The sequence below is a fragment of the Cyprinodon variegatus genome, unplaced genomic scaffold, assembly GCF_000732505.1.
Source record: "Cyprinodon variegatus isolate N-32 unplaced genomic scaffold, C_variegatus-1.0 Scaffold696, whole genome shotgun sequence".
Classification (NCBI taxonomy): Eukaryota; Metazoa; Chordata; class Actinopteri; order Cyprinodontiformes; family Cyprinodontidae; genus Cyprinodon; species Cyprinodon variegatus.
Window position 1 is genome coordinate 327959 of NW_015151149.1, and position 16222 is coordinate 344180.

Consider the following 16222-nt stretch of genomic DNA (forward strand, 5'->3'; position numbering starts at 1 on the left):
TTTTAAGGCTAGGCTTAAAACTTTCCTTTCTGATAAAGCTTATAGTTAGAGTGGCTCAGGTTATCCTGAGCTATCTCTATAGTTATGCTGCTATAGTCTGCTGAAGGACAGCAGAATTAGTTTGTTAAACCTCCAACGTTCTGCTCTCTCTGCTTTTTCTCATAGTAGCTTCATCTGGTCTGTTCCTGTTTGGCTGTGACTCCATCCTGGAGAAAAATATCAGCTCTGCTGTTGCCATCAACACCATTGTTTATAGATTTTCGAGCTTTGCCTGTTTTTCAGTGTAGAATTAGCACTTGTGAATTAGCGCTATGTAGATAAACCGAATTGAATTATTCAGCTCTGTCACTCCGAGGGATTGATAGAACTTCTCTACAAGAGAAAATGTTATCTTAATAAGTTGACCCATGTGCCAAGCCCTACCACAGCCCTACCACAACTGGTATGGTGTAAAACAGCACTGAAGTATTAGTGATATATAAATAAAAGATACACTTACTGGTCTTAATCTAAAATTCACAGAACAATACAGTCCATTAAAATGTTAACACAATGAAGTACTATCGATAAAATAATTTAAATAAATGTGCTTAAACGTATTTTTCTTTTCACTTACTAGTTAAGCAGTTAATAAAATTAAATGGTTTTAGGCAGTTGGTTTCCTCAAATCCTTTCAATTTATCAAACATTTACAGTGAATTTTTAAGCAGTTATCGGTTGCTGTCTGTGTTCCCTTAAGTCTTAACTAAGGTTTTGTAAGGCGCATTGGTAAAAAAACGAAAACATCATCAAAACAAAGAGGTTCACATAGCCGTAAACAAAAGCAGCTTTAAAACTTCAAAAATCCCCTGTGCGGATCAGGTGTGAGTTAATCTTCCGAGCAGCAATTACACCCACATATTTATAGTTCTGTGCTGATGGGAATCTGGGTTTCCCACATGTACAGTCCCTCTGTTAGTCAGATGGATCAATAAGTAGATCACATTGGTTTGTTCATGAGACAGGCTAATGATTGACTGGTGACAACATCAGCCAGCAGAGCACATATCAGACTTTAAGCTCAGTCAATCAGACAGAAAGCTGCTTCTGAATTTGCAGCTTTTCACACTTGTGGACATTTTTTTTCTCACCTTTGTCTTTTTTTTTTTTGTTCATTCCTCATTTTCTGTCAGGATGAAGTCATACTCTTTCCCCTTGTTTTTTCTTCTCATCGTTTGCTCTGAATCGGTGAGTTGGACCTTTTCATTCTTATTCAGGCTAATCAGCAAAACAGAATCTGGATAATCCTAAAATGATTAGCAAAAACAGCAGTGCAACAGTAGGCTGTTTATCTAATACTAACTCAGTGGTATCCAAATATTTTGCCATGAGGGCCAAGATCATCCGTTCGGCTGAGGTTTTTGCAAAACCAGTTTGTAAATAAATTTCTTATGTAACTGTATACCTAATTGCTCAATTTTAATTTAAATATACAAGATACTCTATAAATTAATCTAGTGGTCATGTTTTGGCAGGCAGGGAGGTGATCTATATATCATTGTAGACCTAAATATAGTGGGGTGGGGGTCTGGGCTACATCAAGCCTGCTTTTAAGTAAAGGTTTCTGTTCTAAGAGAAATTTCCAGGCTACTAGAAGCTTTCTTTTGTGAAAATGTTGACCGAGAATATAAAAAAGTAGCGTCCATCTGCATCCTCAATGTGTACTGTCAGACCAGGTTCTTGAATTATTGTCAGGGTCATCACAAAATCTGCCAAGGGCTGCAAATTGACCCCAATCTCCACTTTGGACACAAGTGCCAAAAGAAATTCATTTTGAATTGCAGGTTCAGATGTCCAAATTTATAAACTGTCCAATCATTACGGTAAATTGGGCAGGATTGAAAAAGCATAATCAAACTTTTAACACGCTAACTGTAGCCCCATTTAAATTATCCTCTGAAAAATGAGGTGAGCTTGTGTAGGGTAAATCAGGGATAGATCAACATGATTTAAGTAGAGAGTATTTTAACAATTGAGAAACAAAGTGGGCTTCTTTGTTTGATCTCTGGGAGAAAGGGAGTGGTCATGGTACGTCGAGGTTGTTGGAGGTCTTCAACAGGGGGTCTGCGACCCCTAGGGGATCCATGGAGGTGATAAATGGGGGTCGTGAAAGTTTTGGCTGATTAGACTTTTTTTTAATATTCCTCCCTGCAATTTTTTCTACTTGTTGAAATGTCTTTAAATCCACATTAGCATGAATTCAACACACTGTAATAAACAGATAAATGGAGGCAGAAGATGTCTTTCAGTCATCAATGCACACATTCAGCGACACACGGGAGCTCATTCAAGCTGGGCAACGTTTCATTTACAACTCCTGTCCCATCAACCAGGAATACATTCTTAGGAAAACCAACACAAAATAAGCTGTTCTGATTATATACTTTAAAAGACTTTGAAGTTACCACAACTTGCTCATATTACAAAGTTACCTATTGAACAAATTCAAGGGAAATATACCCTTTAGGTGACTTTTTCAGAAGGCCTCAATGTAGAAAAATTATATTGAAAAACTTTCAGATTATAACTTCTATTACTTATATCAATATGATTTCTAAGGTATACCTGATATCTTTAAGAAAAACATTTAATAAAGGCTTTTTGACCATTTTAGTAAAACCACGCATCATCTGCAAACGGCTTTAGCTGCAACAAATAATAAACTATTTTGATATACAGATTTGAGAATCTATTTTAACTTCTTCCTCAGGGGAGTCCACCAGAAAAAGAGCAGGCATCTGCCTTAGAACAGCCTAAACAGGACAAGCAGAAAACAAAGCTTCCAGTGCCAACCCCCACTCCAGTGGTCACAACACCTGCCTCAAAAACCACTGAAGCACCAAAAACAGATGAGTTTTTGGGCCCACAAGAATGTCTGGACAAAAAGTAAGTCAAGTACTCATCTAAATGTTTTTGTAATCCTCAAAAATGGCTTTCTGAATGTCCTTTATGTTATTGTTTAAGATTACAGTAGTATGGTAAGTTTAGTGGATTTATTAAACCGAAACTGCTAGTCCAGGTTGTTCAGCCAAAGAAAGGTGGGCTAATAGCCCCAGGTGATCTATCACTCTAGATCAGTTGATTAAAGAAGAACGATGACTCATATTCCTCAGATTGACTCGAGCATCATGTGACCTGATGTTTTGCCCTCCATGGCAGCGATGCGTTCAAGGACACTGTTCCTGCAAACCTCCCTACTTGTGTCCCACTGAAGGTGTGGAACCAGTTTGTGGGACAAACCACAGGAGTTACACATCTTATTGCCAGGTAAAACCAGAATGATCCTTACCTGTTTGCAGAGATACTGATTTTTTGGGGGGACAAGCAGATAACAAAAGAATGTTTTAATTTTGCTTTGTGAAAAAAAAGCTGATTTGTTTCCCAGGTAATGGCAGTTTCGTGCCGCACAACGAAGCCCCTATTTTCCCACTTTGGAAAAGAGTGCAAAGGTTTTGTCTCACAAACACATTTTTGTTTCTTTTTTGCATTTATAAATTTGACTTTCTTTTATTTGGAACCCAGAGAACATTCCTAAGTTCCAAAGTTCCCTGGACAGTACTACAGGAGTAATCAAGATCTTCCTTCCTGATGGCAAAGGAGGTGGCGAGAACTTACTAGTGTGTCAGGAGTTGTGGGATGTGGCAGCTGCTAATGTTGCCTGCAAGGAGCACAAATATTCACTGTGAGGATAATATTATACACTTATACCTATAAAGTGCATTTTTGATATTGTTTTAAAGGAAAATACACACAAACTAAAAGAAATTCCATTTTGTAACAGAGGGGCAGCATCTGTAGACTTTGTGGACTACAACTTCCTTGTGAACAACACTGATAACAAAGACCTCCCTAACAACTGTGTCAACATCCATTGCCAAGGCTATGAGACCTCTTTGGCTGAGTGTGAAATCTACAATAAGGTGAATTCTTCGGGCAGAAGTGTGGCGGCAGCAACCTGTTACAAAGACCCACCTGAAGGTCAGTCTGAGAAGATCCTGAAATCATAAGCCCAATCTGCATGTGGTCAACTGAAGGCTTGCCTTCATGACATCAATGGTATCAGTTTGCTAATAAGGGACTAATGGTGGTACCTTTCTTGGCCATTGTGTGTCCAAAATTGGTACTCTTAGCTCTTCCAAGAGACTCTTTGGTTGCTTCTTGTCCTTGAGGAGTTTAAGTTTCTTCAAACTCAGGGGATCACTCTGTAAACAATGTGGTCATCTTTCAGCTGTAGTAGTATGGGTATAGAGTGGATGGAAACTGAAGCAAAGACAGAAAGATGTAGACAGAGCCTTAACACTTAGAGCATTTCAAATAATCCACAGCTTGCTAAGTCGTCTTAGTTGCACTCACTCTTCAGGGCTACAAAAGCCAGCTATCATCCTAGCAAGATAGCTGAGGAAAGGGGCTGAATCTCTCACCATCGAAGCAGTGCCCTGTTTTGTGTCCTGGGATCTAAAAATGTGGCTATTGGAGATGGAAGTGGATCCACAATTGATTCCTAAATGACATAGGTCCTGCTTCCTTCCTAAAATAAATTTTTTAACAGCCAATACACTCCTTGATTATTTCAAATGCTTATAAAGTGTCCAGATTTCTAGTGTTATTGATTCCTTATATCTTCTGTCATTATCATGGATGTGCCAAACCTGAACCTCAGGACCAAATCCTACCTGACACTGACCCATTCCTGTGTTCTTAGGTCTTGAATTGGCACATGATGAATTTGTATGTCATTTACCACCTACATTTTCTTACCCAATAAGTGCCTCTCCATTAACTTCTAAAGCTTCCTGGCCGGAGGTCCAGAATGTCTTGATCATAATTTAGCCAATGACAGGGTGCTCCAACCCTCTGGAAAATCCACTGGTCAATAAACTAGTCTTGGACTGTGGGAGGAACCTATTTTTGGAGGACATTTTGATCTCCCAATGGTAGATTTCTTGAGGGGAATTGTGAAGGAGCCCGATTACTTGGACTAAAGGCTTATTGACACTACCCTTTTGAAACCGTGTTGATATCGATCCAAGCACCGTAACCGAGAGAACGGTTGAGTATAAATGGTATGCCAAACTGAAACAGACTGTGTCAGACATAACCAAACTGCACAAAACTGGTACTAGCTCATTAGTTGGGCTTGGCACGGTTCAGTTCTGGCTCAGTTCTCAGATAACAAAGAGCGCAAGAGCAGACCGCTTCATCTCCTTACAGTCGGCCTCCATAATCATGAAATTTTAGACGTTCATAAAAATACTAGCTTCCTTACTGTGCCACACGATTTCTTGTGATGATTCTGCTTAGCAGTGTGATGAACCTCAATGTCTGTCATTGTGTCCTGCCTCTGTACACCCTGATTAGTTTGTCCTATCCACTTCCCAAAAGCCGACACTGTCAAGTCAATTCACCAAAGGCTGCTTTCTTCGCATGACTCCAAAAACTTCCTGAATGATATGGGTGCCGCTTATGTTGATTTTCTTGTTTACCTCTAGAGAGCAGCAGTACCATAGATCGTAACTAGGAGGTAAGGACCATGCTAGAGCGGTATGTAAATGGTTGTAAGGAACCAAGCTCGGCACGGTTAACTGATCCCCTTCTCTATGAACTCGGCAAGAATCGGTTTTGAGAGGATAGTCTAAATGGGGCAATTGTCTCCCTTTACGAAACACAGAACTAATTGTATTCTAAACAATCCGACAGATGATTCTTGAGGAAATCTAACATATAAAGTGCATCCCTGACCTTGAAATTTTTCTTTTTTCCCTTGCTCTTGAGAAGCTTGTTGTCCAAATGCTGGAGTATGTTATTGTGGAGAGATAAGCTAAAAAGGCAATGCTTTTTTTTTCGCCTATGGTCTTGAAATATGGGTAATGACAAAAAAAAACAAGATTCCGGATAAAGTGGCTGAAATTATCTCCTTTTACAAGGTAGTCGAGCATTCATTTAAAGATAGGTTGAGGAGCCAAACCATCCAGTAAATGGTTAAAATATAGGACATCTTTTCTGGATGCCCTTGGATGCCTCCCTAATGAGGTGTTTCAGACATATCCCAGCTGGTAGAGGTCCAAAGGATGGCCCAGAACACCCTGGAGGGATTATGTCTCTCAACTTGCCATGAAACACTTTTTGATTCCCGCAGGGGTGCTGGAGGAGGTGTCTGGGGAAATGAAAGCCTGGGCATTCTCATGACCCATTCCTTGATAAGTGGAATATGACAAGTATGAATTTTAAAGCTAATAATGTGCAACTGGTTATTTAGAATTATCTGGAAACAGCATAAGGTTGCAACTACAAAATTTGCTAAACATGTTTTGCACCCGAACTAGCTTATTATTAAGTTTCAAGAAGTTTTATGCAACAAGCAGCCATGTAGAGAGCTACCTGTGTCACGGGCTCTGCTCCCTTTGGTTTTTCACATTGCAGAATGTGGCTTCACCTGTGCAAACCAGAAATGCATCTCCCTCAACCAGACATGTGACGGAGTGGATGACTGCGGCGACCGCAGTGATGAGATGTGCTGCAAAAGTAAGACCAAAAACCAAGAAACCTGTTTTATTTAGTTGAAGCTAAAGAAGTATACATGTTCAAGGTTACCCTGTATATCCTTGTGTTTTTCAGAATGCAGGAATGGGGCTTTCCGCTGCAAGACAGGGATTTGTTTGCACAAAGAAGCAGTTGGTGACAAACAGATTGACTGTCTTGATGGTGCAGATGAATCACAGAAACATTTGACTGCATTCAGTAAGAAACCAAAATCATCAAATGAATAGAGCAGTTTATTTTAAAGCAACACTGTGAACCTTTTAGCCACAAGGGGTGCTAGACAGAAGTGGTACCATGTCATTGTCTCTTAATTCTCAAGTCGGTCAAAAGTCTCTGTCTTCAAATTCCAGGTCAAGTTTCAAGCAATCATGTTAGAGTCGAGTTGCAACTTAAGACAAGCCTACGCTCAGGTAAAGTCCAAAGGCTAATGCCATGAATTTTGAGTACTTTAGTATTTGTTAAGTATTTAAGTATTTTACTTAAACAAAGTTTAATTATTTGTTATATGTTAATAATTTATCATATTTTCTTTTTTGGTAATGAGTGGGAGGTAGGTAAGGGGGATGGATGGTTTTAAATCTTTATCATCAACACATTTTTTTTGGCTGAACCTTTGCTAATAGGTTAGCTAAACTTGGCTATCTCATTGTAGCAAAACACAAGCACCACCTACCATTCTTCATCATACTTGAAATGTTGGACAAAGCTGGGAGCTCCCTCTGTGATTTTCTTCTTAAATGTGTTGGATATTGTATTAGATTTATTTTGTTAAGACATTTTGAAATCTTTTGAGCTTCTTTGTTTTGTTTTATTTTTATTTTTTTTATTTAGTTAATTTAGTTGGCTGTGCTGCAGCTAATTTACAAATAGTGTTCATACAAAGTGTGCAAAGACAAATAGATGTCCTGCTTTTGTTAATATATCAATATTTGTTAATAATCAGTCAGTTTTTGTTTAAGTTCTGGTTACTAAGTTAACTAAGTTCTGGTAAAGGCTAACTTAAAGCTAAATTATTATTATTATTAAGTAAAGTCACTCAAAGTCAATAAATTATTGCTTAACATTGGCTTGTGAGTTTTGATATTAGATTATTTTACAATTTTTATACAAATTAATCTGAATGTTGCATTGAGCACAGAAATCAGTGAAATCTTAAAAAAAAAAAACTCAATCTATCAGGTGGCTAAATGTCTAAATGTTTTTCTGTTCACTTCAGGTGCAGCAGCGTCAGATAGAGCAACCTCACAACAAAGCCCCTCAGGTACTGTAATAAACAAGTTTGCATATGATTGTAAATGTTGTTTTTTTAAGAAAATTTTAAGTTTTTTTTTTTAATGAAAGTCTAAAATCATGTTTTGATATCTCCTTTCTTTTTTCAGAGTATATCTCTCGTAAAAATGGTACGTAACTGCAGCGCTAGTAAATATGATGTAGAACTTCTTTACCTTTGTCTAAGACAAAAAAGGATGATGCAATAAATTTATTAGAAAGCCAAAGCCAAGTAGCCCTCACCATACAGACACACAGAAAATAGATAAGATATATTTATTCTCAGTAACTATATTTCTAGAGGTGCTATTGACATGACATTTCCTCCACATGTCTGTATCAATCCACACATACAAAGAAATCAAACATAGATATCCAGCAATTAAGTTATGATTAATGATATGGAATGGCACAGGGGGAAAATATTGAACACGCAAAAGGGAGGTGCAAAAAGGCATGGAAAGCCAAGACAGCAGCTGAAATATCTCAGTAGTTAGAAAGCAATCCTGCCCATTGTAAGTGCAATTTAAAATCAGCTGGTTCAATCCCAAATGATGGCCTATAAAAAGGTGTCTCTGGTATCACACACAAAAAACTTCTCATAATGGGTAAAAGTAAAGAGATTTCTTAAGACCGTTACAGCCTTACTGTTGCAAGTCATAATGATGGCATTGGATACAGAAGAATTTCTAAACTTCTGAATGTTCCAGTGAGCACTGTTGGGGGCCATAATCCATAAGTGGAAAGAACATCATTTTGCCAAAACCAACCATATAAAGTGAGGAAAATAAGTATTTGAACACACAGCTATTTTGCAGGTTTTCTTACTGAGAAATCATGTAGGGGTCTGACATTGTCATAGTAGGAGCATTTTCACTGTGAGAGACATAATCTAGAAAAAAATATCAGAAATCAAAATCAATCATTTTCAAACTATGTATTTGTATGATACTGCTGCAAACAAGAATTGATTATATGAGAAAATCAATGTTAATATTTGGCATAGTAGCCTTTCTAAGTAGGTCTAACTAGTTTTTCCACCAGGTTTGCACACACTGCAAACTTCCCTCCAAAGATTCCCTATTGGGTTTAGGTCTGGAGAGTGGCTAGATATCTCAGGTAGGCTCAAGTAGGAAACTTGGGGAAAACCTGCATCTATGTCCATCGTTCGACTCATTATATGTATAAAAACATTAGTTAGTTAACTTTAATGAGGGTAATAACCCACCTTAAAGAGGAGAAAGGAAGTCAACATCTTCTCTCGAATATTGAATAAGGAAAACCAGTTACACGGAAAACAAAAGCTAAATAAAATACTAAACTCAGTAAAGAGGCAGCAGGCATCTGCTCTCTACTGGTTATCTGAATGTTTTTTTTTTTTGTATTGCAATTAATGGTTATTTATGATGGAGTGATCATTAAAACAGCACCTAAACCCTTTCTAATAATTGAGGACTGAGACTCTGTCCATGGTGCTGACTTTATGACTTTTTACTTGATCTGAACAAGGAAGTTTTGCATTATTTTTCTTCTTTTTTTGCATTTTACATTTTTTAATCTTGGTTATGGTCATTTAGTGATTGAGCTTTTTTTTGGATTTCTTTTGTCTGCCATCATTTTCGTGTTTTTTATGTTTTCCTGTTTTCACCATTTTGGTTAGTTCATTTTTTTGTTGTTTGTACAGTTTGATTAATTTATTGATTGATTGATTGGTTGGTTGATTGATTGATTTTTTTTTATTTGTTGGTTGATTGGTTGGTTGATTGATTAATCGGTTTATTGATCTCACAGTGGAGAAATGTACTCGTTACATCGGCTCGATAGTCAGAAAGAAGAAAATGCCAAAAGGAACAAAAAAGTGCATGGGGGATATATACAGTATATACAATGTGTATATACACAATATACATAACAGCTGAAGTCTCTTATTTAACAAAATTATTATACAGGGTTATTGCACTGGGTATTAAATGGGTATTTATATAGATGAGTATTTATATATATAGTTATTGCACTAGGTATCAAATATAAAAACAGGTTATTGCACAAGGTATTAAATAGTAATTGCACATTAGACATGCTACAAGTTATTGCCGTTGTAGTGTCGATTGTAGAGTCTCATGGCAGCAGGGATGAAAGACCTCCGGTAGCGCTTCTTTTCACTAACAGGGTGTAAAAGTCTTTTACTAAAAGAGCTGCTGAGGTCCTCTACAGTCTGGTGCAGGGGGTGAAAGGGTGTTGTCCATGATGGATGTAAGCCTGGACAGCAACCTCCTCTCACCCACTTCCTCCACTGAGTCCAGATTGCAGCCTGGGACAGAAACAGCCTTTCTCACCAGTTAGTTTAATCTCTTTCTGTCCTGCTCTGTGCTGCCAGGGGTCCCGCAGACGGCAGCATAGAGGAGGGCTGATGCCACCACAGAGTCATAGAAGGTTTGAAGAAGGGGCCTGTTCACTCCAAAGGATCTCAGGGGTTAGTGGCGACTCTGGCCCTTCTTCTACAGGGCGTCGGTGTTATGAGTCCAGTCCAGTTTATTATTGAAGTGAACACCCAGGTATTTGAAACTCTCCACAGTTTCTATGTCCTGTCACTGGATGTTCACGGGGGAATGAGGTGGGGATCTTTTCCTGAAGTCAATCACCATCTTTTTGGTTTTACTAGTGTTAAGACATAGGTGGTTCTTCTCACACCAGTCCACAAAGTTCATGATGACCGATCAGTACTCCAGCTCGTTCCTCTCAGAAACACAGCCCACAATGGGGGGGTCATCCGAGAACCTCTGGAGATGGCAGCTATCTGCTTTGTAGGTGAAGTCCGAGGTGTAGAGGGTGAAGAGGAATGGAGACAGAACGGTGTCCTGGGGGGGTCCCAGTGATGCAGATTGCAACCTCTTACCGACAGCCGTGCAGCGGCACGTAATGAGGGCATTTAGTGAGGTAGTTGATGGTCCAGGCAGCAAGATATTTGTCCACTCCAACGTCCTCCAGCTGCCCCCTCTGCAGCATCGGTCTGATGGTGTTGGCTAGTGTGAGGGGAGTCAAACCGGGTGAAGAAAGTTTTATTATTCAGTGTAACCACTATAACTTTAATCCAATTATCTTTTTCAACAATCATCCAGAAACCCGAGCCAACAGAGAGCATCTGGAGGCCAAGCTCTTCTGTGGGATCCCCAACAGAGACATAGTGGACGACACAGAAACGGATGTGCGAGGACGGACCAGCCGTAGGAAGAGAGTGGTGGGAGGAATCCCGGCGAATCCGGTCAGTAACGCTCACTATCACATCTACGTTTTAAATGTACAAGGTCTTATCTTCAGAGAAGCCATACACATAGCATGAATTATTTTGGGCAGAATACAAGGGGATCTTAGAGTGCTGTAAAGAAGCTCTGTGGGCCACAAGACAGAATCAGCGAAGGATACGACCCTCTCAAGTTGCATAGGCGAGTTTATATGAAGAATAACCCAATTAAGCTTTGATGCACTCCAAGTGCTGAATACCAACCTGAAAAATCGTTTATCATATCACGCCTGTGTAAATTCTCAGTCATTAGGGTCCATGGCAATGACAGAACAGGTTTAAATAGGAGCAATTGATTAATATGTAGCTGTAAAATTGTAAATGAAGCTTAGATTCTCTTACCAAAGGCTTGCCTTTAACCAAAGCTTAGCTCCACTGTACTGAAGATAATACTAACCTCTGCTAGTCAAAATATTTAGAAAGTTGAAAGACTGGACTCTGAACAGTTAATCAAAAGGGGAAACATCATATTGAAGTCATATGATTGAAAGTAATGAGTTAAATGCATTGTATTGACTTTCATAAATCTTCTAAACACAAATACCCATTAAACTTCCGGTATGATAAATCTTCATGCAGGTGATAAGTGTTCACATTTGGAAAACCTCTATCCATTAATATGGGCGTTTGGTCATTAGAATGTGGTCTACATGGTTTCACAAAGGCACACACGCAAAAACGTTTCCACTGACTGTTCTGCTCAATTTACAAACGTAACACAAATTGCAACTGTTATGAAGATCATCTTTACACACACTGACAAGTTTCCCCACAAAAACACAAGATGTCATTTAGACGTTGGTTTTTAGNGTAAAATTGTAAATGAAGCTTAGATTCTCTTACCAAAGGCCTGCCTTTAACCAAAGCTTAGCTCCACTGTACTGAAGATAATACTAACCTCTGCTAGTCAAAATATTTAGAAAGTTGAAAGACTGGACTGTGAACAGTTAATCAAAAGGGGAAACATCATATTGAAGTCATATGATTGAAAGTAATGAGTTAAATGCATTGTATTGACTTTCATAAATCTTCTAAACACAAATACCCATTAAACTTCCGGTATGATAAATCTTCATGCAGGTGATAAGTGTTCACATTTGGAAAACCTCTATCCATTAATATGGGCGTTTGGTCATTAGAATGTGGTCTACATGGTTTCACAAAGGCACACACGCAAAAACGTTTCCACTGACTGTTCTGCTCAATTTACAAACGTAACACAAATTGCAACTGTTATGAAGATCATCTTTACACACACTGACAAGTTTCCCCACAAAAACACAAGATGTCATTTAGACGTTGGTTTTTAGGCTCAATCTGGGCAGTTCGTCATAGTCTCGATTTAGTCCGAAATAGTTGTTGAAAACTGGGCTCTTTCGTCGGTCTGATTTTGTCACAATTTAGTCCAATAATATTTTCTTCAAGGAACTAAAAATTTCGGCTTTTCAACTTTCAATTTTCAACCAAATGTAGACTTAGTTTGGACGTAAATCATGCAGTCCTTTCAACAAATTTTTGCTCAGTGAGTAGCACTCGCCATTCTCTCTAACCCCCGACCCACCTACTTATATTTACCTTATATTCTAAAACCTTATCAGTCGCTGTTGCCTTCCACTATGGATGATTATAAGTTAGTCCTATTATCAAGCATCCATGCTGTTATCATAACCTTTCAAAAATGCATATAGTCATAGTTTAATAGATACTGTTTTAGGGCTGAAATGAAAGCACAATCTTAATGCAAAGGTCAGAAGTTTAATGTCAGGAGTTTCCGAGCATCTCTTGAAAATGACCATGAATCCACCTGATGTTTGTGAAACCTGACAGTCCGTCTCCCTGCTGTTCTGCAGACTCAGATCCAGTGGCAGGTGGCTCTGGAGGAGAACCGGAGGATTGACTGTGGAGGAGCTTACATCGGAGGCTGCTGGGTCCTCACAGCTGCTCACTGTGTCAGGTAGCTCAGAGTATACTGTAGGGAATTTCTGTAAAGAAACTTCTCAATGTCTAATGTTTTAATGACAGTCCATCTCATTCCAGGTGTTATTTTGATGTATGCAGGGGTTATATTATTGTTTCTTAAAGTATTAAGTTGTTTTTTTACCTCTGACATTTCTTTACCAGGCAGAATCCCTCCGCATTTAAAGTCAAGTTTTCTCTGTGGAAGAAATTTAGAGCTCAAGGAACGACGGACATTGTTCCTGTGGAGGATATCCGCATCCACCCAAAGTATGATTCCAGCTAAGCACAGATTCTGAGGACAGTTACACATTATGTTAAACCTTCATTTCTACTCACTCTCTCTGTTTGGACGTCCTGCAGCTACGTGCCTGCCACATATGAAAACGACATTGCTCTAGTAAAGCTGGAGAAGCTTCCATTCAAAGAGGAATGCCTGGAGGACAACCCGGCTGTCAGAGCCGTGTGCGTCCCCTGGACCACTCAACTGTTCCAGCCCAACCACACCTGCAGCATCTCAGGGTGGGGTCGCACAGCAGGTATGAGCATTACCATTGAGGGAAGAAAAAAATGTCTCCAGTGTTCATAGGAAAAGAAACATGGAGTAGCAGGATCTTTACAGAGTATGAAGAAAATCATTTTTTTTAAGTATCAATATGCTAAGAAATACCCAGAATACTAAAAAAAAAAAAACAGATTAAATGGAGCTTATTACAGTAAACTTGAATTAATATTCTGACTGATTAAACAAGTCTGAATTAGTTTGCAGTCAAATATCAGGTTTTCTTTTATGGTTATTTTGTTACTTTTTTCAAATTTTACCTCAACTCGCTCAAAAAACTGTCAATACACATGGCAAACCAGTAAGGGCCAATACATTTATGTAAGACTTTAAAAAAAAAAAAAAAAGAAAGAAAAAGAACATAGAAAAGAACATGGAAACACGTAGTCCCACCTAAATAAAATCAGGCTCCGTCGGACTTCATCAAAGTTTTCTCTCCTTTAGTGAGGCCAACAGTAAGAATGTTATCCAGGGCAGGAAAGGAGTTCAGGTCCATGGAAAACATCCTGCTTCCTAATCCACTTATAATGGCGACCACGCCCGCCGACAGGGAGGGACAAAGGGCTCAATTGTCCCAGGCCCAGGACAGATGGGGGCCCAAAATTGACACTCTGATCATTAAAAATACAGACAGAAGTAATTTTTTTAGAAATTGTTTGTGATAAAAATATTTAATATTAGAGTAAATAAATATATAAAAATATCTGCATTAGGTAATGTAATATGTTTTCTTTCTTTCATTCATATTTAGATCTCAACGTAGCAGCTTTGATCCTTTAATGATTTAATGTGAAAAGATACAGAGTAAAGCCATCAGATATCTGCATTTCTGATTAAATGACCTCACAAGGAAGATGGTGACCTTAGGTCAGAGTAATCAGCTTTATGGTGTGACTTGAACATCAACTGAAGTTAGAATTCTGATTTGGAAAGTCATAACTTCCTCACCAATCTCAACCATACTATCCAATATGGCTGCCACAGGCTTAAAGCAGAGTAATTACTACAGTTATAGACTTGTATTTGTCTTTTTGATGCATTTAACATTTTTTAATCAGCGATTAATATAACTGTACACATCGCATTAAAAGTATAAACGAGAGAGAAGTAGGGCTGAAACAATTAATCGGATTAATCGATTATTGGAATAATCGTCAACTAATTTAGTAATCGATTAATCGTTAACTGGAGTGTAGAGACTCTAAAGCATGCCTTAACCTGACAGAGCGACCAACTTAGAGCAGGAATTATACCAAAATCAAAGCAATAAATAAACATTTTGCATTTACAATCAAAACAAAAAATGTGTTTGTCAATATGCTCCATCCTCCTGAAGTGGTCTAATTTAATAAAAAAAAACTCCTTAAAAAAACATTTGGCTATCCAATTACTAATCAATTCATCGAAGTAATCAACAGATTCATTAAAATGCGAAATAATCGTTAGTTGCAGCCCCAGAGAGAAATAATATACTGACTTTATTGCTAATGGTAGATAACCTTATTACTGAGCACAATGATTATAAAATACCACTAATTAAAAAGAAAATTATATAAATTATATCTGACATCCTTCTGGGTCAAATTTTAATAAAAAATAAACAAATAAAACTCATCACATGCCTAGGCAGGACCCGTATGGTTTTGTTTCAGGCTGGATGGTTCAAAGTGGGTCTGTGTTCTACTGGACCCAATTAACACACAAAAAGGTTCAGCTAAGCTACATGGCTAAATGTAAGCCTTTGTTGGGTCTCATGGGTCCCATACTTTAATCTTTTTTTTTGTCCTATTATCGAAAATTATGGGCCAAGTAGGTAAAAGTAACATTGAATTAGTGTTGCACTGATGCCATTTTTTGGCCCCGATACCCCATACCTGGCTGTGCAGTATTGATCTATACCGATACCATCTGTTTGAAATTTATGTGTTTGTGTATATATGAAGAACTGCATACTACCTGGATGTAAAATAATCGCCATCATGGCTTTGTCAAGCTGCTGCCTACCTTTGTGAAGCAGGAAAAAGACGAATACAAAGTGAATCCAGCAGAACTTTTTATTGCCTACCTGGAATTGGTGACAATAGTTGAAGAAACTTCTGGCTCTCAAAATGGTATCAGTGCCCTATTCGTTGGTACTCGCCGATACTGATACCAAAATTTTGGTGCTGGATCGGGCCAAAATACCAAAATTCAATTCTACATTCTTTAATTGAAAAAGCATTTCTGGAAATGGTTTTTCATTTCAAATTTTACATTTCAAATTGAATTTTAGTATGTATTTGCTGGGGTGCATTTTAAAAAATAAATCTCAAATGTCTTTTTCTTTTTCATTTTTAATTAAGTAAAAGGATGAGCGGTGTTGATGAAAATGAAAATGCAAACAGAATTATTGATTACTAATTTTATTTATGAGTCAAACAATGCAGCCACATTCTTAAAATGAAAAAGCATTTCTGAAAATGCTTTTTCATTTGAAATATGGTAACGATTTGCTTCCATAAGTTTTGCAGAAGGAAGCAACTGGAAAAAACTCACTAGTGGTTTGAATATATGAG

General features: G+C 38.1%; 1 protein-coding gene across 1 annotated transcript in view; it reads left to right on the forward strand.

The window, feature by feature from the left end:
• Window positions 1–1102: 1102 nt before the first annotated feature.
• cfi (complement factor I) overlaps window positions 1103–16222 on the forward strand; it is a 17017-nt gene continuing 1897 nt past the window's right edge. The window contains exons 1-15 of the mRNA XM_015394586.1: window positions 1103–1227; window positions 2750–2925; window positions 3153–3306; window positions 3425–3488; window positions 3562–3721; window positions 3821–4017; window positions 6460–6561; window positions 6655–6777; window positions 6930–6989; window positions 7796–7840; window positions 7959–7979; window positions 10968–11110; window positions 13000–13103; window positions 13271–13375; window positions 13469–13644. Of these exons, the coding sequence (XP_015250072.1) occupies window positions 1174–1227; window positions 2750–2925; window positions 3153–3306; window positions 3425–3488; window positions 3562–3721; window positions 3821–4017; window positions 6460–6561; window positions 6655–6777; window positions 6930–6989; window positions 7796–7840; window positions 7959–7979; window positions 10968–11110; window positions 13000–13103; window positions 13271–13375; window positions 13469–13644 (1684 nt within the window). The 5' untranslated portion in view covers window positions 1103–1173. The remainder of the gene's footprint in view (window positions 1228–2749; window positions 2926–3152; window positions 3307–3424; window positions 3489–3561; window positions 3722–3820; window positions 4018–6459; window positions 6562–6654; window positions 6778–6929; window positions 6990–7795; window positions 7841–7958; window positions 7980–10967; window positions 11111–12999; window positions 13104–13270; window positions 13376–13468; window positions 13645–16222) is intronic.